Source organism: Sesamum indicum, linkage group LG1 (genome assembly GCF_026168435.1).
Source record: "Sesamum indicum cultivar Baizhima isolate 11 linkage group LG1, ASM2616843v1, whole genome shotgun sequence".
Classification (NCBI taxonomy): domain Eukaryota; kingdom Viridiplantae; phylum Streptophyta; class Magnoliopsida; order Lamiales; family Pedaliaceae; genus Sesamum; species Sesamum indicum.
In genome coordinates, this window is record NC_142657.1 from 14752358 (window position 1) to 14768641 (window position 16284).

The 16284-nt window shown below is 34.9% G+C and overlaps 3 protein-coding genes across 6 annotated transcripts; all 3 read right to left on the reverse strand.

The window, feature by feature from the left end:
• Window positions 1-1263: 1263 nt before the first annotated feature.
• LOC105162255 (Peroxidase superfamily protein) lies at window positions 1264-3045 on the reverse strand. The gene is made up of 4 exons (XM_011080252.3): window positions 2741-3045; window positions 2456-2647; window positions 2194-2359; window positions 1264-1999 (listed from the first exon to the last, which is right to left on the reverse strand). The coding sequence occupies exons 1-4, from the start codon at window positions 2972-2974 to the stop codon at window positions 1572-1574; spliced, it is 1020 nt and encodes a 339-aa protein (XP_011078554.1). The 5' UTR covers window positions 2975-3045; the 3' UTR covers window positions 1264-1571.
• A 950-nt stretch (window positions 3046-3995) lies between these two features.
• LOC105161668 (trigger factor) lies at window positions 3996-6369 on the reverse strand. Of its 2 annotated transcripts, none has more exons than XM_011079444.3 (2): window positions 6210-6369; window positions 3996-5040 (listed from the first exon to the last, which is right to left on the reverse strand). In XM_011079444.3, exon 2 carries the CDS (start codon window positions 5016-5018, stop codon window positions 4215-4217), a length of 804 nt encoding a protein of 267 aa, XP_011077746.1. In that variant the 5' UTR covers window positions 5019-5040; window positions 6210-6369; the 3' UTR covers window positions 3996-4214. The 2 variants fall into 2 exon arrangements, with proteins under 2 accessions (XP_011077746.1, XP_020549154.1); XM_020693495.2 differs by having other exon boundaries at window positions 6189-6360.
• A 1185-nt stretch (window positions 6370-7554) lies between these two features.
• Window positions 7555-10857, reverse strand: LOC105161648 (ASC1-like protein). 3 transcript variants are annotated; one of them, XM_088881565.1, is made up of 7 exons: window positions 10428-10567; window positions 9962-10118; window positions 9413-9642; window positions 9074-9229; window positions 8660-8845; window positions 8394-8578; window positions 7555-7961 (listed from the first exon to the last, which is right to left on the reverse strand). In XM_088881565.1, exons 3-7 carry the CDS (start codon window positions 9607-9609, stop codon window positions 7930-7932), a joined length of 756 nt encoding a protein of 251 aa, XP_088737691.1. In that variant the 5' UTR covers window positions 9610-9642; window positions 9962-10118; window positions 10428-10567; the 3' UTR covers window positions 7555-7929. The 3 variants fall into 3 exon arrangements, with proteins under 3 accessions (XP_088737691.1, XP_088737692.1, XP_011077707.1); XM_088881566.1 differs by lacking the exons at window positions 9962-10118; window positions 10428-10567 and adding an exon at window positions 10723-10857; XM_011079405.3 differs by lacking the exon at window positions 9962-10118 and having other exon boundaries at window positions 10428-10716.
• Window positions 10858-16284: the final 5427 nt, after the last annotated feature.

Sequence of the window (16284 nt, forward strand, 5' to 3'; positions counted from 1 at the left end):
TATTTTTCTTTCTTTTCTTTTAATGCTATATATTCAGTAATTTCCTTTTTTGGAAAAATGGCATTTTTTATCCTTTAAATATAAAATTTAATATTTTTATTATGTACACCTTGTAATTAAATATATTTCACACATTAAAATAAAATAATCAGAATTTGATATTTTTCTGTCGAAAACCAATGGGCCATGCATATGATCCACATAAATTGAAATTTTGGACCTAATTGATGATGTGGCTAGGGCAAAAAGTGTCACTTCCCCATATTTTATAAGATTAAAATTTTAATTTTTTGAAAACATTGGTCGAAAGTTTATATCATTATTTTGCCCATAATCCTCAATTTATTTGGATTATGTGTAGGTCATGTGGTGTTTTTCTGTGAATTAACCATTACGATTATTTTTGTTCTCAACGTGATGAATTTTTTAATTATAAAATCTAATTGCAAAATTAAATTTCAATAGAAAAATACCAACCCATACTTACAAGACTAAAACTTGAATATTCCTTTTCCTCTTATGTTTTTTTTCCCCTTTTCTAAGTTCTGTTTCCAAACTTTATTGTTTGAAAGATTTTTAGGGTTATTTCCGTGTGATTATTTTGTGAAGTGTCGTACTTGGCCATATCGGTAAAATAAAAGAATTTAATGATTTTAAAATCTTCTCTTTTTAGTGTATTTTCTATTCCCCCTTGCGATTTTGTATTTCTGCATGAATACAAAATTATGAAGAGAGTCATTTTCATATTAATGCTTTTTTTCTTCTCATTTTTTTTTTCATGTTTAGTCAAACTAGTAACACCATGCTCATAGTTAATTTGCTTCATCTTACTATTTTAGACTAAATTACATCAAACTTTTCTTATAACTGCTCGTCATTATTTGAAAAATTACTAATACTCTCATAAAACTAATGTCCGTCCAACCATGGACCTACTCTGTTAGCTTAAGGTTACATCAAGATTTTGTATTGAACCGCTCAAAATGGTCTTTTAAGACATAAATTATAACTTTACATATCATTGAAAATATTTTATATGGACTAAAAATGCCCTTTTCAAAATATACAAGGCAAGAACACATGAGGGCAAATGGGATATTGCACAATATCAAATTTTTAATTTCACTTTACGTATAAGAGTTACATAATTATGTTAAATATCAGGGGATATCGATAAGTTTTAATAGGTATATTGTATTTATGTCAAATCTCAAGCAACTCAATGTAATTTATCCTTATTTTTAGTCAATGAAGACAGTGAAATATATGGATTATCACATGAGCATATATATCATTCAATAACTTCTGAAGTACAATAAGTAATTGTGCAGTTTAGACATAACACAGAGTCATTCTCGACAAAATGAGTTGTTCAGTTTGGCAAGACTAAGGTATTAAAGTGGAGTAGTACATTAATATCGCAACAAACATCAGTCCTTAAACATTGTATACGTAAGACCTGTCTGATGAATACAAAATGAATCAAATAAGGGACTTGAATTTCAAGTCTGAAGTACTTAAGAAAGACAGCTGCAGCAGATGATGAATCCTTATCATGCATGCATGCATGCTCATGTGTTCACAAACCTGCAGTTTTTCCTAACTTCTCCATTAACATAAGTGTCGGGGTTTGTGATGTTTCCCATTTTCACCATGGATTCAGAGAACTGCTCAAAGAAAACAATGGGATTTTCGGCATATTTTGCAACAAGTTTCTTAGTTTCGATTGCTAAAATACTCGAATAGAGTTCTTGGTCTGAATTGATGAGCCCTTCTCCTCTTATAAGGATTTGGTAGTAGGAGTTGTCGAAAAGATTTGGCGAGACATAGTCCATGGCTGATTCATTGTTGTCTGATCCTTTAACAGGTGGACAGCCAGATTTCAAGTTGCTGAGGTACTGCTGTGAAAGTGGATTGTTAAAACCTGAAGTGGCCACAAAATCTCCATAGATTCGATTCCTGAAATTCACACACCGTGCCATGCCAATGGTATGAGCCCCTGCAAGAAGTATTTTTTTCTTCAATATTTTAATCAATTGTTCGAGCCTGAAGCAATGGATAATCAAATCAAGCTCAAATACAGTTTTGTGAAGCTCGATAAAAGTTCAAATGAACTTGAATAACAACATAGTTGGCTTGAATCGATTTGCTTACAGCCCTACGTCATGGTAATGATATTTTTTAGTAGCTTACCGGAAAGAGCCACCATATCGGTGACTGAAAGGCCCTGATAAAGAAACTTTGAAATGATGGAAAGAAGCCCCTCATCTGCTGTGGGAAGATTAGTTTCAGTGAGTGCATAGCCTGCAGTCTTTGAGTCTTTCCGGCCTAGGGGAACATCCCAATAAGGTCCACCGACCTGCATATGCACAAGAAGTTACCACAAAAAACCATGAAACCATTATATCCTGAAAATCGTCAATATAGTAAAACGCTTTCAGATTTTGGTAAGTACAAGAAGAACTGCATCTCTAGCAGCAATAGTGAGAATATCAGCACAAGAGACTGTTTCAGGGCACTCGGACTCAAGCCGGTTCTTGATCCTGTCGACAATTCTGAATCCTTTCAGGGCATTTATGTTGTTGGGTGCTTTCTTCTCCCCTTGAAGTGTGATAGTATCATCCAGCAAAACTGATCCATCGCAACCCTGCAAAACTTGTTTTTTCTTTCAATAATCTGACATTTCATTATGTATAGGAGTTCTGATGACAAAAATGTTTGTAAGACATAGATTGATGACCTGAACGAAGCAATCATGGAAATGTAACCTCAAAATCAAGGCTGCATTACGTGGATCAGATAGCACTGCGCATTCCATTTCCTTCCTAACGATTTCTAGCACCGCAGGGCAGGTGGATTTGTAGTAATCTAATGTTAGAGGTGGTTCACTTGCATGCAAGGTGGAAAAGACTATAGAAAGAGCTAAAATCAAGCAATGCAAAATAAGACCTTTTGAGTGAAGAGAAGATGCCATTTTTTTAGCTAGCTGATTTGCTTGGACAGGGCTGAAAAGAGAATTGTGGAAAATGGTTGTGAATATGAGTTATATAAGGGAAAGATTTTGCACATGATTTATACTATTGGCTGGTTTTTTGAGTATAGTTTTGTCAAAATATTTTTAGTCAAGAGAGGATGCAACTACTATTGGCCTGGTTGGTGGGTTCTCCCAAACCTATAGTACCAAATAAATCACAGGGATTCAAATTCATGGGTGTACCTTGCGTTTTCAGGGTTGTACGTGCATAAAATTTGGGCAAGCAACCAGACCTAAGTATGGCTAACTTTCTTGTTAAAAAGAGCAGGATGTTTTACTCCTTCAACTTTTCCCCTACTTGATAATAGAGAAGTTTTTGGCTTCTTCTGTGAGGTTGTAATGACAGTAATATTGACTAGGACATCCAAAAATTTCCCAGCTGCTTCATAACAATAAGAGTTAGTCCGTTGGATGCATGATCTAATCTGCTGAAGTAGTAAAAGACAATTGAAATTTCTAGTTATCTCCTGGAAAGAAACCAGACCCTTTTCCTTTAATTAACCATCAATTAAGAAATGAAGAGTTAGAAGCAATCCATATTCTTGTTCACACCGGACACCTGTCATATTACACCCGCTAGTGATAGCCAAGAATTTTGGTTAATTCATGGAGAAGAAAACTACAATTCTGCTGCCACAGTTTCATCTCTAGAAGATCTATTGTCAGAGTCTTGATCCTTACACAAGAACATCTGTTCTACTCCTGATTTGTGCAGCTAACTAAACAGCACAGAAACTTATCTAAAGCGATTCAGTTTCCCCACGACTGCTTAATAAACAGGACTGATTATATGTTCCACTCCTGATTTGTGCAGCTATCTAAACAGCACAGAAACTTATTGAAAGCAATATAGTTTCCCCACAACTGCTAATGAACAGGATGCGTTGTCTCAGCAGCAGATTGATCGCTCTGTGTTACATCTTAAGAAACACTTTCGCCAATGATCATAAGAAAGCGATAATTAAAAGAGTTGAAGACATCATTGTAAATATAATAAAGCTGCTTGTTTTGGTAATTTAAGTACATGTTAACAGCAACTACAAATTTGATAAAAGGGGGTAGCTTTCTCCTCAAACATAAACAGAGTGATGGAAGAATAAATGAGAAGACAAGAAGAAACAATTACAAAGACAACTTTGTGTTACTTGGGTATGGCATGTGAAGACACCAGCTAAAAAGATCACGTGTACAAGTCAGAATCAATCCGATCCTTCCTACGACTCAACCTCAAATACTCGTTCTCATAATCCCCATCAGTAGTGTAATTTATGCCAGCTAACACATCCCTGACCAGTAGAGACTTAACCAGAGACATAACTGGAAAACCTAAATCAGGCCATGAAATGCATAGAGTCCCTTTAATCTTCTTCAATTGGCATCGACTTAATACAGCAGCAGCCAAGCCATCTACAACGCTTCCTGATGGATAGTAATCTAACCCTTTTACCAGTGATGAATCTCCAGCATCTGAATTTTTCCTTTCCAAGGATGTCTCCAACTTGAAGGCAATCGTCTCATCAGGAGAAAGCTTTCCACGAAAATTGCGGCTTTGAACAGAATCCAAAATCAAAACCCTCTCAGGTATGATCTTTTCACCAATGAGCAACTTTGCCACTGCATGAGCTCTCTCTGGAGTAACAGAAAACTGAACCAAGACAATCATAATCAATTTCCCAGCATCATTGAGGGCATATATGTTGCATGACTTATCTTTAAGTGAGGGTTCGACAGAGTTGCCAGCAAAAGGGATCTCAGGGAGAACAAGTGACCCAACAAGAGTTTTTGAGGACAAGTGGTGTAAAAAGTGAAGAGATGGGGAAGAGATAGCAATAATGAGAAGTGAGGGCTGGAAGCTTTTCTTGGAATCAGCAGATGAGAAAACCAGGAAAGGAGATGGAAAGGGAGGTGGTGGAGGAGTAAAGTTGTTCAGATCTTCCAACAAAAATCTTGATGGTGGAGGGATGTCTGTTATCACATCATCCATCTCTTTTATCCAAACCTATACCCTGAGATTTCAACAATATATTACCATTTATGATCACAGTTAACAATATCTTGTTTACAGAATCAAAGGAATCAGGAAGCACGTTAGAAGAAGCCAGAGTGACATACCTACTACGAATAGATGTACACAAATAGTGAACAATATTTTGTTTACTGAAGTTAGGAGACATTCATAACGATTATGCAGCTAGTTATTAATCAGAATGTAAGAAAAAATCTAAAAGTGTTCTTGCAAAGTCAGCTATAGTTGCTAGAGTTCATAAAGCATCAAGACGTTGTCAACAATTAAACAAAAATTTCTCAGAGTGCATTAGAAATTCTAGCACATTCAGATACAAGTACAAGTTCTTGTCATCTATATCTTCATCTCCTAGACACAATGATCAGCCAAATCCATTTGAGTAAATAATTACTACTATAAGAAAGTAGCAGGGACACATCTGGAGGCGTCCCAACCATACGACAGTCTTGAAGGAAACCAACGGGCTTCCTCTAGGCAGTACATACACTATTCTGCTAACTGGATATTGTAACATACACATATTACATTCCATTATTTGATTCACAACTAATAACTTCGATGCACAATTGCAACCCTAACATTTCCTCATGTCAAATACAATTGCAAGGTTATGGAGCATCCAGGAATCCCATATTTGCATCGCAAAAATTTCCAAATGAAAAAGGAAAATACAAGGGGAAAAAAAAAAGCAAAAATAAAAATGAGCCATTTCACCACCAACTCCAAGAAATCTAAATTCATTCAAAATCTTAAAATAAAGATTCTACATTCATTCAATTTTTTAATAACTAAGTTATGTTCACCTATTCTTTCAATAAAGAGAAGTTAAACAAAACAGAATCAGGTCTTCCTTCCACAACCCAGAAACATAGTCATTCATTTTTCTACAAAAATCATTTTGGGGCAAATTCAAAGCATATATCACACTAATCCTTTTAGCTGCCAAATTCGCAATAAGAAAGCAAAAATGTAGGAGGCGAAAGTTCGCGGACCGAGATAAACTATAATATTTATAAAATTTCATCATCACTTTCTACAACAAGAGCAAGAAAAGGAGGAGAAAAATCAATGAGCAGACATGTCTTGAAGGAAAGAAAAGGTCGGTGCATCAATAGAACAAGAAAGTACGAGAGACGAAGCTGTAAGAACCTAGCTGAAGCGGCGGCTAGGTAGCCGAGAGGTGGTTTACGGCGGAGAGCGTAGGCGGCGGGACGATGAAACAAAGAAGATCTCAGTGAACAAAAGCTTTTGCAGCAAGCTTTTACTCTCGTTAAAGCCTTCCAATTTTCTCTTATGCTAACAAGTATAAAAAAAACACCAATGAATTCGTTTATTTTATATTAAATAAATAGATTTAGTTAAATAAGGCAACATTTCGATCGATAATTCTGTATTTGACGAAAGAATTTGGGAAAAAAAAAAGATTCAAGTGATTTTATGTTAGAAAAAATTGAAACTGATCGATATTTAATAAAATATAGTTAAATTAAAATTACTAATTAATTATCATAGCATGTCATATTTTTATGCATATAATTAATAAATTTTCATATTTTAAAATATATTATAAATTATATGAACTAACGAATCAAATTTTAAGGAAAAAAAGAAAAAAATTACTTTAATTTATTATCGACACAATACAAAAAATTCGTACAGAAGGATGTGGAGCCACATTTTAAAAAAATATATATAATTACAATTAATTTTTAAAATAATCTAATTAGAAATATAATTTTTATATTTAAAAATTAATGTGGTAACGGACTATCGTGGTTTGTAAATGTAAATGACCAATTTATTTTATACTAGTATAAATACAAATAAATCTAAATTATTTGTTGCTAGGAATTGAAAATTCATGATTTCAACTCTATACATCCAAATGTAGCCTTAGTTATATTTGAATTTAAGGGACTGATTTTAGAAAAAAAATGATTTCAAACAACTCAATATTAGAATAATTCAATCTAAAATGTACCTATGCTCAACAAAAATATAAGTCAAACTTATAATTAAAAATTTTAGAATCCTTTGAATTTACAATTATTAAAATAAATTAAAAGAATTTATTATATGGGATTCACAATTCAAAATTTCAAATACTTCAACCCAAATATAACTTGAGTGTATATTAAGCACCTACACTATAAATTAACGATATGGTAAGGGTTTGACTAGATTGCCCTCTAGTGAGTAAAAACCAATTCCTAAAATCTCTCTTCCAATAGGGCATTTTTGTCGACTTGTGTCAATGGAGGAGAGGGAAGTTGGAATAAATCCAATTTTGTATTATAAACTGTACATGATAAATATAATGCACTTGCTATATTATCATTTTAAATTTAATCAAATCCACTTGGAACTAAAATTGTGGTGTTATACTGTACTACTCTCACTCTCAGTGTAATCAGCAGCTTCAAGACTTATGGATGATACAATGTCCAAGTCATGGTGAACTACAATTAGACCCAACGTTAGAGGGGGGGAAATCTGTAGCCAAACTCAATGATTTGTGTAGTATAGAGAATCCAATTCATTTGTGGCCTTCTCGACGGGCCACTTTATACAAGTGTTGTGTGTATACAAGTTGCTTCCATCAAAGGGAATGTTGCATTCATCAAGGTTTAGCTTAGAGTATCTGAAGCTGAATCTGCATGAAAAATAACAAATTATTTTACTTGATTGGAACTTGGGATTCATCCAGCATTCAGCATTGTGGAAAGAGTTGATGAGTATAGGAATGCTATTTCATAGGAAAACACAGGTCCAGTTCTGACATCCTTCGGGCCAATCTTACAAGCTTTCTAAAATTTACTTCATCACCTCTGTAGGGATGAAGCACATTAGAGCCATTACGTTTTCATCATCAATCTTCGTGCAGATCTTCGTCCTCGGAATCTGCATAAAGAAGCAGATAGGGTTTTATTACGACTACAGGTTAAGGAATGAAAGAACACGTCAATTTGACAGAAAAACAAGGACATCCCAAGATTCAGGCTTTTGTGACCTTAATCCATCCTAAACACAAGTTGGTGCTGAACACCAGCAAAACTACTGTCCCAGAAGAAAAACGGACCAAGTTTTCGTGTCAGTGGTCTGTGGACAACGAAATCATCTCTATGATTACCAATACCCTATAGCAATGGACGTTGGTGACAATGTAGTTCCCAAGTTAGTTATGATAGCTATTGCTTCCCAGAGCAACCGTAAATGTCAGCTTGTCAACCGGTATTAAATTGAGATTCGAAAATGCGAAAGATGGAGGTTGACATAAAAAAACTTGTCAACCGTATATATGTCTTGAGTTACTTGTTTTCAGTTTTGACATACCAGATCGAACATCCTCACTGACTTGACCGCCTGCTTGGATTTGTCTGACTAGCATCCGGAACATCAACACCCACCAGTAGATATGAAGAACGAGCAAAGAGAAAAGAAGGGAATTGAAAACGTAGTAATAGATTGGTCCATCCACTTTGTGTTCCTCCATATCCAAGAATTGGATAATTTCATAACTGCCAGAAATCATAAAGAATTGATAACTTCAGAATAAATTGCAGCACAGAAACTATTAAGAACAGAGTGCAATAATAGACCTTGTGCTCCATAGAATCCAGAACGGGAAGTAAATGAGGCGAAGCAGGACCCAGAAAAGGACAAAAAGAACAAAGGAACAACTAGCCAGTTTCTCTGCACCGCTGTACTTGGACATCTTCCCTACTTCGAGAAATACATCGGTAGCATCATGAAGAGCTAAAACAACTGAACCCACCCGTCCAAACCTGAATCAAACAAGAACAAGATCTGAAATGTATTTGTAAGTAGATCACAAAATTTTGTAGTCTTTAGTCTATTGCTGGAATGCTTGAACCAATGCAGAATTCAAATGATAATAAGTTTCAAGATTTATCCATCTTTTCAGCTGCTGCTTAAAAAGCTAGTTTTTTGCAACTCAACTTGGTAATTTGTATCTAGGTTAGTATAACAGGCTCGACTCAGTAAAATCTCACCTGAATACATATGATAACATGATGAGAATGGATGACACAACATGGTGACCCATGGAAACCCCAAAGTCAGAGCGCCTGGTTTCCCAAAATATCAGAGCAAATATGGAGTAAGTGTAGAATCCACCAGTGTACATATAGAGGCCCTTCAGTTTCAACCTGGCGAACATAAGACATCGAACCAACTAACTAAAATACATAAAATTAAACAAAAAAATTTCAAATAATACTAAGGCAATTTTCATCTGTAGGTCATGTGTTCACGGCTAACCATTCTTCCCACCAAAAAATGTGTGAAGTTGCCCTGATTGAACCAAGTAAAGAAAAGGTAGGAAATCTTACTTATACTTTTGGTCAGGCCATGCCTGATTTCCAGGCCCTTGCCAGAAATATTTTGTGTTTGTGAACCAGGGTTCGTTGTAGGTGACAGCAACTGCAAAAATCTCAGCTGAAAGAAAGTATACGCATTTCCATGCTGACTCTTTGAACTTCCTTATCTTTTTTTTCCGCTCCTCAGTCTCACTTACCACCACTTGCATTCCCTTTCCAAATATTAATCGTCTGCCAACCTTCTGCAGAAAATATATCCAGTCTAACTTAAGTAAAAGTCCAGAAAACAAGACACACAAAATCTTCAATTATAGAAACGCAGTTACAATAGTTTGATCACAAACTATTAACAGTATTTGCCCAAGGTTCTGCAGCATATCCGTCCACGCTTCCAATCTAAGCTAATAAAAAGGTCTTCAATTATGCATTTGTAGTTTCAAGATAAAGGCTAACAAAAAACCAAATTCATAAGCTTTTCACTCTACCAGATCTATCCTTCATGTTTCCAAGATTTCTCCTTTACCTGCTAGCTTATTGACGAGGCTTAAAGCTTAAACATACCTTCGACAATCTAAATTCCAAGAATAGAAACTCAACAGCCCAGATCCTCACAAGCCTATACAATCAGTTGAATCCATTAAAATTCTCCTTTTTTTCTTCTCTTCACAAACCGATACATACAATTGACTTAGGTTGATCAGCCAATCAAAACATCATTCTGCAGAAATGAAGATATAAACAAATAATGCCAGCCCAACGTCCTTGAAAGTTCAAAACTTGAATTGTCGACAATAACATGAAGAAAGAACCCACATGATAATCCCAACGCATCAATCAAAAAGCATGAAATCCAACAAGGGTAATCAAGAAAAACATCATGAAACAGACATACAAGTCCGATCAAACCATTTTTCATCGCATGGAAAAATGAGAAGGAAATCCCTATTTTTCTTGTTATTAAAACAAAAAAAAAAGACACCATATTAACAAATGTCGTGATATTCTGTAAAATAGAGACAAAGGATACCTCAAAGACAAATCTGTCAAGGAAATATCTCACTGTAGGAAAGAAGAGGATGAAAAAGGGAAGCACAATAAAATCTTCATACTGAGGGTACGATTCCTGCTCCCAATCCATGGAACTCACCACTTCAAGAAAACCCATATCCAAGAATTTATTATGCACACTTGAATTTACTATATGATTACAGTTTCGTAGTACTGTAGGTGAGAGGTATGTAGGTATCTTTTTCTTTGTTTAAAGAAGCCTTGTCTCAGGCTACTACTTTCCGGTGAGCTGAAAAAGAATAATGAATCTTTACCGTGTCCTGTGCGTTCGCTAATGGCAGGTAGAGCGAGTTGCAAACTTTGACCCCATTGACTTGGAAAAATGGGTCATACTAGGAATTTTCTACCCTGTCCACCAATAATACCTCTTCTAGTACTATTTTTTCATGCCTTAAAACTACGAGAAGTGGGATTTACAAGGGATTGCGGATAATGCTGAATTGGCGTCTATTTACTAATCATTGGAAATTTCTGAAATAGTTGAAAGAAGTTGGTGAGTTTTGCTACAGACACTTTTAACATTTACTTCAAATTTTCAACACAATAAGGTAACTTATAGTGGTATTTTAGCTGTTGTTAAGGGAATCTTTTTGCTTAGGAGGTTGGCCATTCACAATTAACTCAATCAGCCTCAAAACCTAATCTTAATAATATACCATAATTGCACCATAGAATTTAAAGGACAATAAAGAAACAAATGTCCTCCTTTTATACCTTTAATAATTCGTGCAGAGCACAGTCTGTCTTCCAGTTGGACACGTGCAACTCCAACTCCAGTTTTTTTCTTTATCACTAGTTCGTATCTCACCAACCCTCCCCTTCTTCGGTCTCTCTCCAAACATACATATATAGATATATAGATACAGATATTTATATATGATCTCAGCTGAGGTGAAGTGCGACCATAATGGGTCGTGCCTACGTGGTGTCTGTCTGGGAAATGAAGGATAAATGGTTAGAGAAAAAAGCTTAGGAGTAAAGAGTTGGTAGTTGCGGCCTGCGGGGAATAGCAACATCATTACTCTGTTTTCTGCTCTGCACGATGTCGATGTAGTAGTGTAGGGCATTTGAGGAATTAGGGTTTGGAATTCTGGGAAATTGACTTTTCAGGAATGCTGGACTGCGGGCTGAGAGGAAGAGAAAGAAATTGATGATACTTCTTCGGTGGTAGGAGGGGCCGGGGACGAGGGGTTAACGGGGTTTTTCTTATCTTGCTATGCTAAAATATTCCACCCGTAGGATCTGACGTAAATTTTTCAATGGCCATAAGGGTAGATTAGTAATTGAAACATTCATGTATAGGAGGGCCACGTAGGATCAGTTGCTCAGGAACAACCACGAATATCGTCTTTGGCATGCCACGTTGACCCAATTGGAGCAAGTCAGATAATATCATTAGCTCATATTGCTGACTCAACAGCCACACCCTTCATATAATTTCTCATTGGACCATATTGCTTACTCATATGCCAGCTGTAGTGCCATGTAGCCATGTAGGCTAAATGTTGAGTCATACTCTACCTTGTCTTGAAATGATTGTGGTTGAGTTATTAGCCATGTTCCTTCATCTTTGTTAACTCATTGGGCTAGTCGTCTTCAGTTGTTTTAGTTATTAACCACATCGTCCTTAGTTGTTGAGTCATAAGCATATCGTTTTCTCAGATGGAGTCACAGGTCACACATATGTCTTAACTGTGTCATATACTACGTAATCAGTCTTACGAAGTCATACATGATGCCTTTGATTTTTGCAAAGTTCCGCGTTACGTCGCGGATCGTGGTCCACATCGTTTGTCTTTGCTAAGTCACGAGCCACATCACAAGCCATGCTAAGTTAGTAGTCATGTCATCTATCTAGGTTGTGCGTACATCCTCAATCTTAGCTGAGTCATTTGCTGTGTCACCCAAAGTTGCTAGTTTATTCATCATGTCATTTGTACTTGCTAAGTCATTCACCTTCTGCTAGGAGCCCTCATATCCAAGTTAATAATCATGTTGTGAAAATTAAGCCACGCAAGATTTACTTGCACGTTGTACAAAAAGAAGTCATGTGGTCTCCAAGTTGGCATTGTTTGCATCATCATCCTGCCACTTATCTTGTGTTGTTGATTCAGAAAATACCTCAACAATGACACTGACCATATGTTGCAATTCTGACAAATCATCTGCTAGGTATACACTCGATGTGGTCATCGATTCATGTAGGATTACATGACTGAGTGATATGCAATATGTAGCAACCAAATACATGTAGATTTAAATTATGGATGGACGCGACGTAGCTAAAAGTTGGACACATTTGCAAAAATTGTTGACTTAGGTTGCCACATGTCATGCTCGAACGCTAGGATTTGGTGGCCCTCGTATGCTGGGATGAGTAGTGGACTTGGAACAATAGTCAAAATAACTGACGAATAATATAATTGACATATAATTTTGAGATTGGGAATATCGTACGTATTATTTTTAGTGATAAGCAATTCAAAAATTATTCGAATATTGTTGTGATTGCTTGTATTTTCATCTCATCTCAACTTATCTCAATGTGAGAAATGAGTTCCAATGAGTTTGGTTGAGATGGAATTTTTTCTTTTAGTATATTAGATATTATGGCACCTCGTTTCTACGTGTATATAATAAATAATTTTTTTTACATTTTAAAATATATTATAAATAAGAGTAAATGATAGGTGTCGAGACCATAGAAAATAAATCGTGAGGACACTTTTGTAGAAGTGGGAATAAGATCGATTCTCCAGGGATTGGCTTCAAGTCGATTTCTTCAAAATAAAAATAGTTGGGGAATTTTGATTGTGAAGAGAATAAAAACTAAATTAAACTAGAGAGAAAATAAAATTAAAAGGGATAAATATAAAAAAAGATTTTTTTGACTAAGATTGGGTTTATGCTTGATTTCAATGATTGATCATCGATGCAAATATAACACTCGTTTAAATAAATAAACTAATTATGGTTATTAGTACAACCTAACGATCTCATATTTCCTTACCTTTTCATCAGTCAAGGTACAACCGTTGGCTAAATCCCTAATCAATGAACAACTTTGGGAACGTTAACAAGATTTAATCCATCAACACCATTAAGAATTAGAAAGACCTAATTCCAACTAACAAATTCCTACGAGGATAATCCATTTAAGTTAGATCATGGATTCTCCATATAATTAATTACTATGACATAATTAATCATGCTATGTTGCTAGTGATTATTAAACTAAACAAACAATTACATGGATTTGCAAAATTTAATTAGCAAAGTAAACCTTCTTGATAATGAACAACCGACTGCATTATTCATAAATCAAATGTTTGTAGTAAGGGCACAGAGAATAACATGAATACTTACTTTAACGAGAATAGTAAGCATAAATTAGATCTCACAATATTTATTAATCAAGCAATCACCTTAATTTTAACTAGAAAATAAGAAAATTAGCGTAGCATGTTAAAAAAATACACTAAAAGGAAGTGGAAGTTTATTAACAATATTAAAACTAAAGGGAATTTAAAAGATAAAATGATGGATAGAATATCCTCCTAATATACTATAAGCATCCTAAGAATCTAGACATAGAGTATGGTTAGGTGTATAATTGGCTCTAAAAAGTTAACAAATCATTCATTTGTATCAGCCAAATATCCCAAAGGATTCTTTCCAAAATTATAGAGCAATCATTCCTTTTTCTTCAGCATAAATTGCATCTTTCTTTTTTCTTTAGAGTTGACCGCAGTATTAAGTGTGGATGCGTCTAGTCGAATCAGCAAATCTGTCACAATTTATTCCTTCATTTCTTAAATGCCTTCAATTTCCGTTTTAGCTCAATTTTGCCATTTTTACTCCTCATCATATCTTTTGAGTTAGAAATGCAATAAATCCATGTGATTAAGAGTATTTTAGCTCAAAAGGAAGGTATACTCATCATCAAAATATGGTAAATTTGTGCACTTATCAATAAAATATATAAACAAGACCATTACATTAATAAGAAGAAAGAAAGAAAAAATTATTAAATTTTAAAAATTTGAATAAGTTAGTTATTTTGTCATAAAGGGCATTTTTGACTTCGCAAAAAATTGGTGCGGCGACGTCATTAATTATCATTTGTGAGTGTGGAGGGATTCTTTTTTTTTTTTTTATATTAATATAAATGATTGGATGTGAGAGAAAAGTCTTATGATGATAGTTGACGAGATGTGTAAAAGGTAAGAAAAAAAATATAATGAGAAATTGGTTCTTTCATATATTGCGAACATCATTGAGATTCTGACCAAGGAGAGGCGGTTTCATAATGAATAGACAATAGTTACAATAATTCATCATCAAGTTAGCACCCTATTTGAGAGTTTTACCTTTTTCGACTTTTAGACCCTGTCTAAAATATCTCAATTTTATCGAAGCTCAACCTCTGTATTGCACAAGATGTTCTTGAAGGACTTCTTTGGAGGAGCAAAAGTCGGGAGAAGATCCAAGACAATTATGGTTGGAGGAAAAGGGGAAGAAGCCAAATAATAAGGAAAAATAGAATCATGCGTTGGGACTAAAACTAAGAGAATTCAAAGAGTCATGTCAGTAGAAAGTCAATAGAGGAAATAATACATTTCGTCATGTAGGTGGAAAGTCAAATCGAGGAAAGTAAAAGAGTCTATATACGTGGAATCATGCATTGCACGAAATACAGTAAAAGAAGATTGAGAAAATAACACATTTCATCCCGTAATTCAGGACCTTTTTACTTTTGATCCCATTTTATTAGATTCTCACTTTTCGTTCCATAGCTCTTAAAAGTAACACTTTTGGTCCAATGCACATTTCTATTAGATATTTTAAGGTAAAATGTCACGTGCTTAGTAAGTGACCATTAGAATCTTTGCACTTTTGGTCCTATTGGCTATGAGATTCTCATTTTTTATCTCATAACTTTTAAGAAGTAGCACTTTTACCCCCAAAATTTTCATTAGCAATTTTGGTCCAATGCACTTAACGACTATCTGTCGTTTTTGGTTAAATATCTTAGAGAAGGTGATACGGACCAAAAGTGCTATTTTTTTAAAGTTACGGGACTAAAAGTGAAAGAATTTCATATCTAATATGACAAAGAAAATATAAATATCTTAAATTACAAGATGAAAAATGCTATTTTCCCAACTAGATTATTTTTAAACAATGAGAATTACTCTAAATGAAAAATATAAATCTCACTGTTGACATGATTTAATGCTCATTGTTCACAAATTTTTTTTAAACAATGAGAATTACTCTAAATGAAAAATATAAATCTCACTGTTGACATGATTTAATGCTCATTGTTCACAAATTTTGGTCAGAAAAGTGTCAACATCTTCCAAAGAATGCCTAGCTGCCACAATAATCAAGTGAGTGCAACACTACATAGATGCAAGCCAACAAAAAGGTAGAATCAAGATCCCCAGCTAAGGGAATGTTGTCTTATTAATTGGAAAACTCCAACAACTGTCTTGAGATGGAGCCCAAACCCAAGATGAGTCAATGTGGTAATGAAAAAAGAGAGAGACAATTCAACAGGCAAGAAGAATGCAGAGGGGCTCCCTTGTCCAAGTCCAAACAGATAATAAGCCAAGGGATGAAAACTCTTGTAGGGAAACATTGCAAGACACCACCAAGGCAACTGCTCAATCAAACCACCACCTATCCCTTTTGGAGGTAACATTAATTTTCTATCAAGAATGTGAAGATAGGTACTGCGAAAGCTACACCGTGCTCATTACACGTGGACAACGGTGCTCGTTACACGTAGAAGTAGTCATGAAAACCATAGT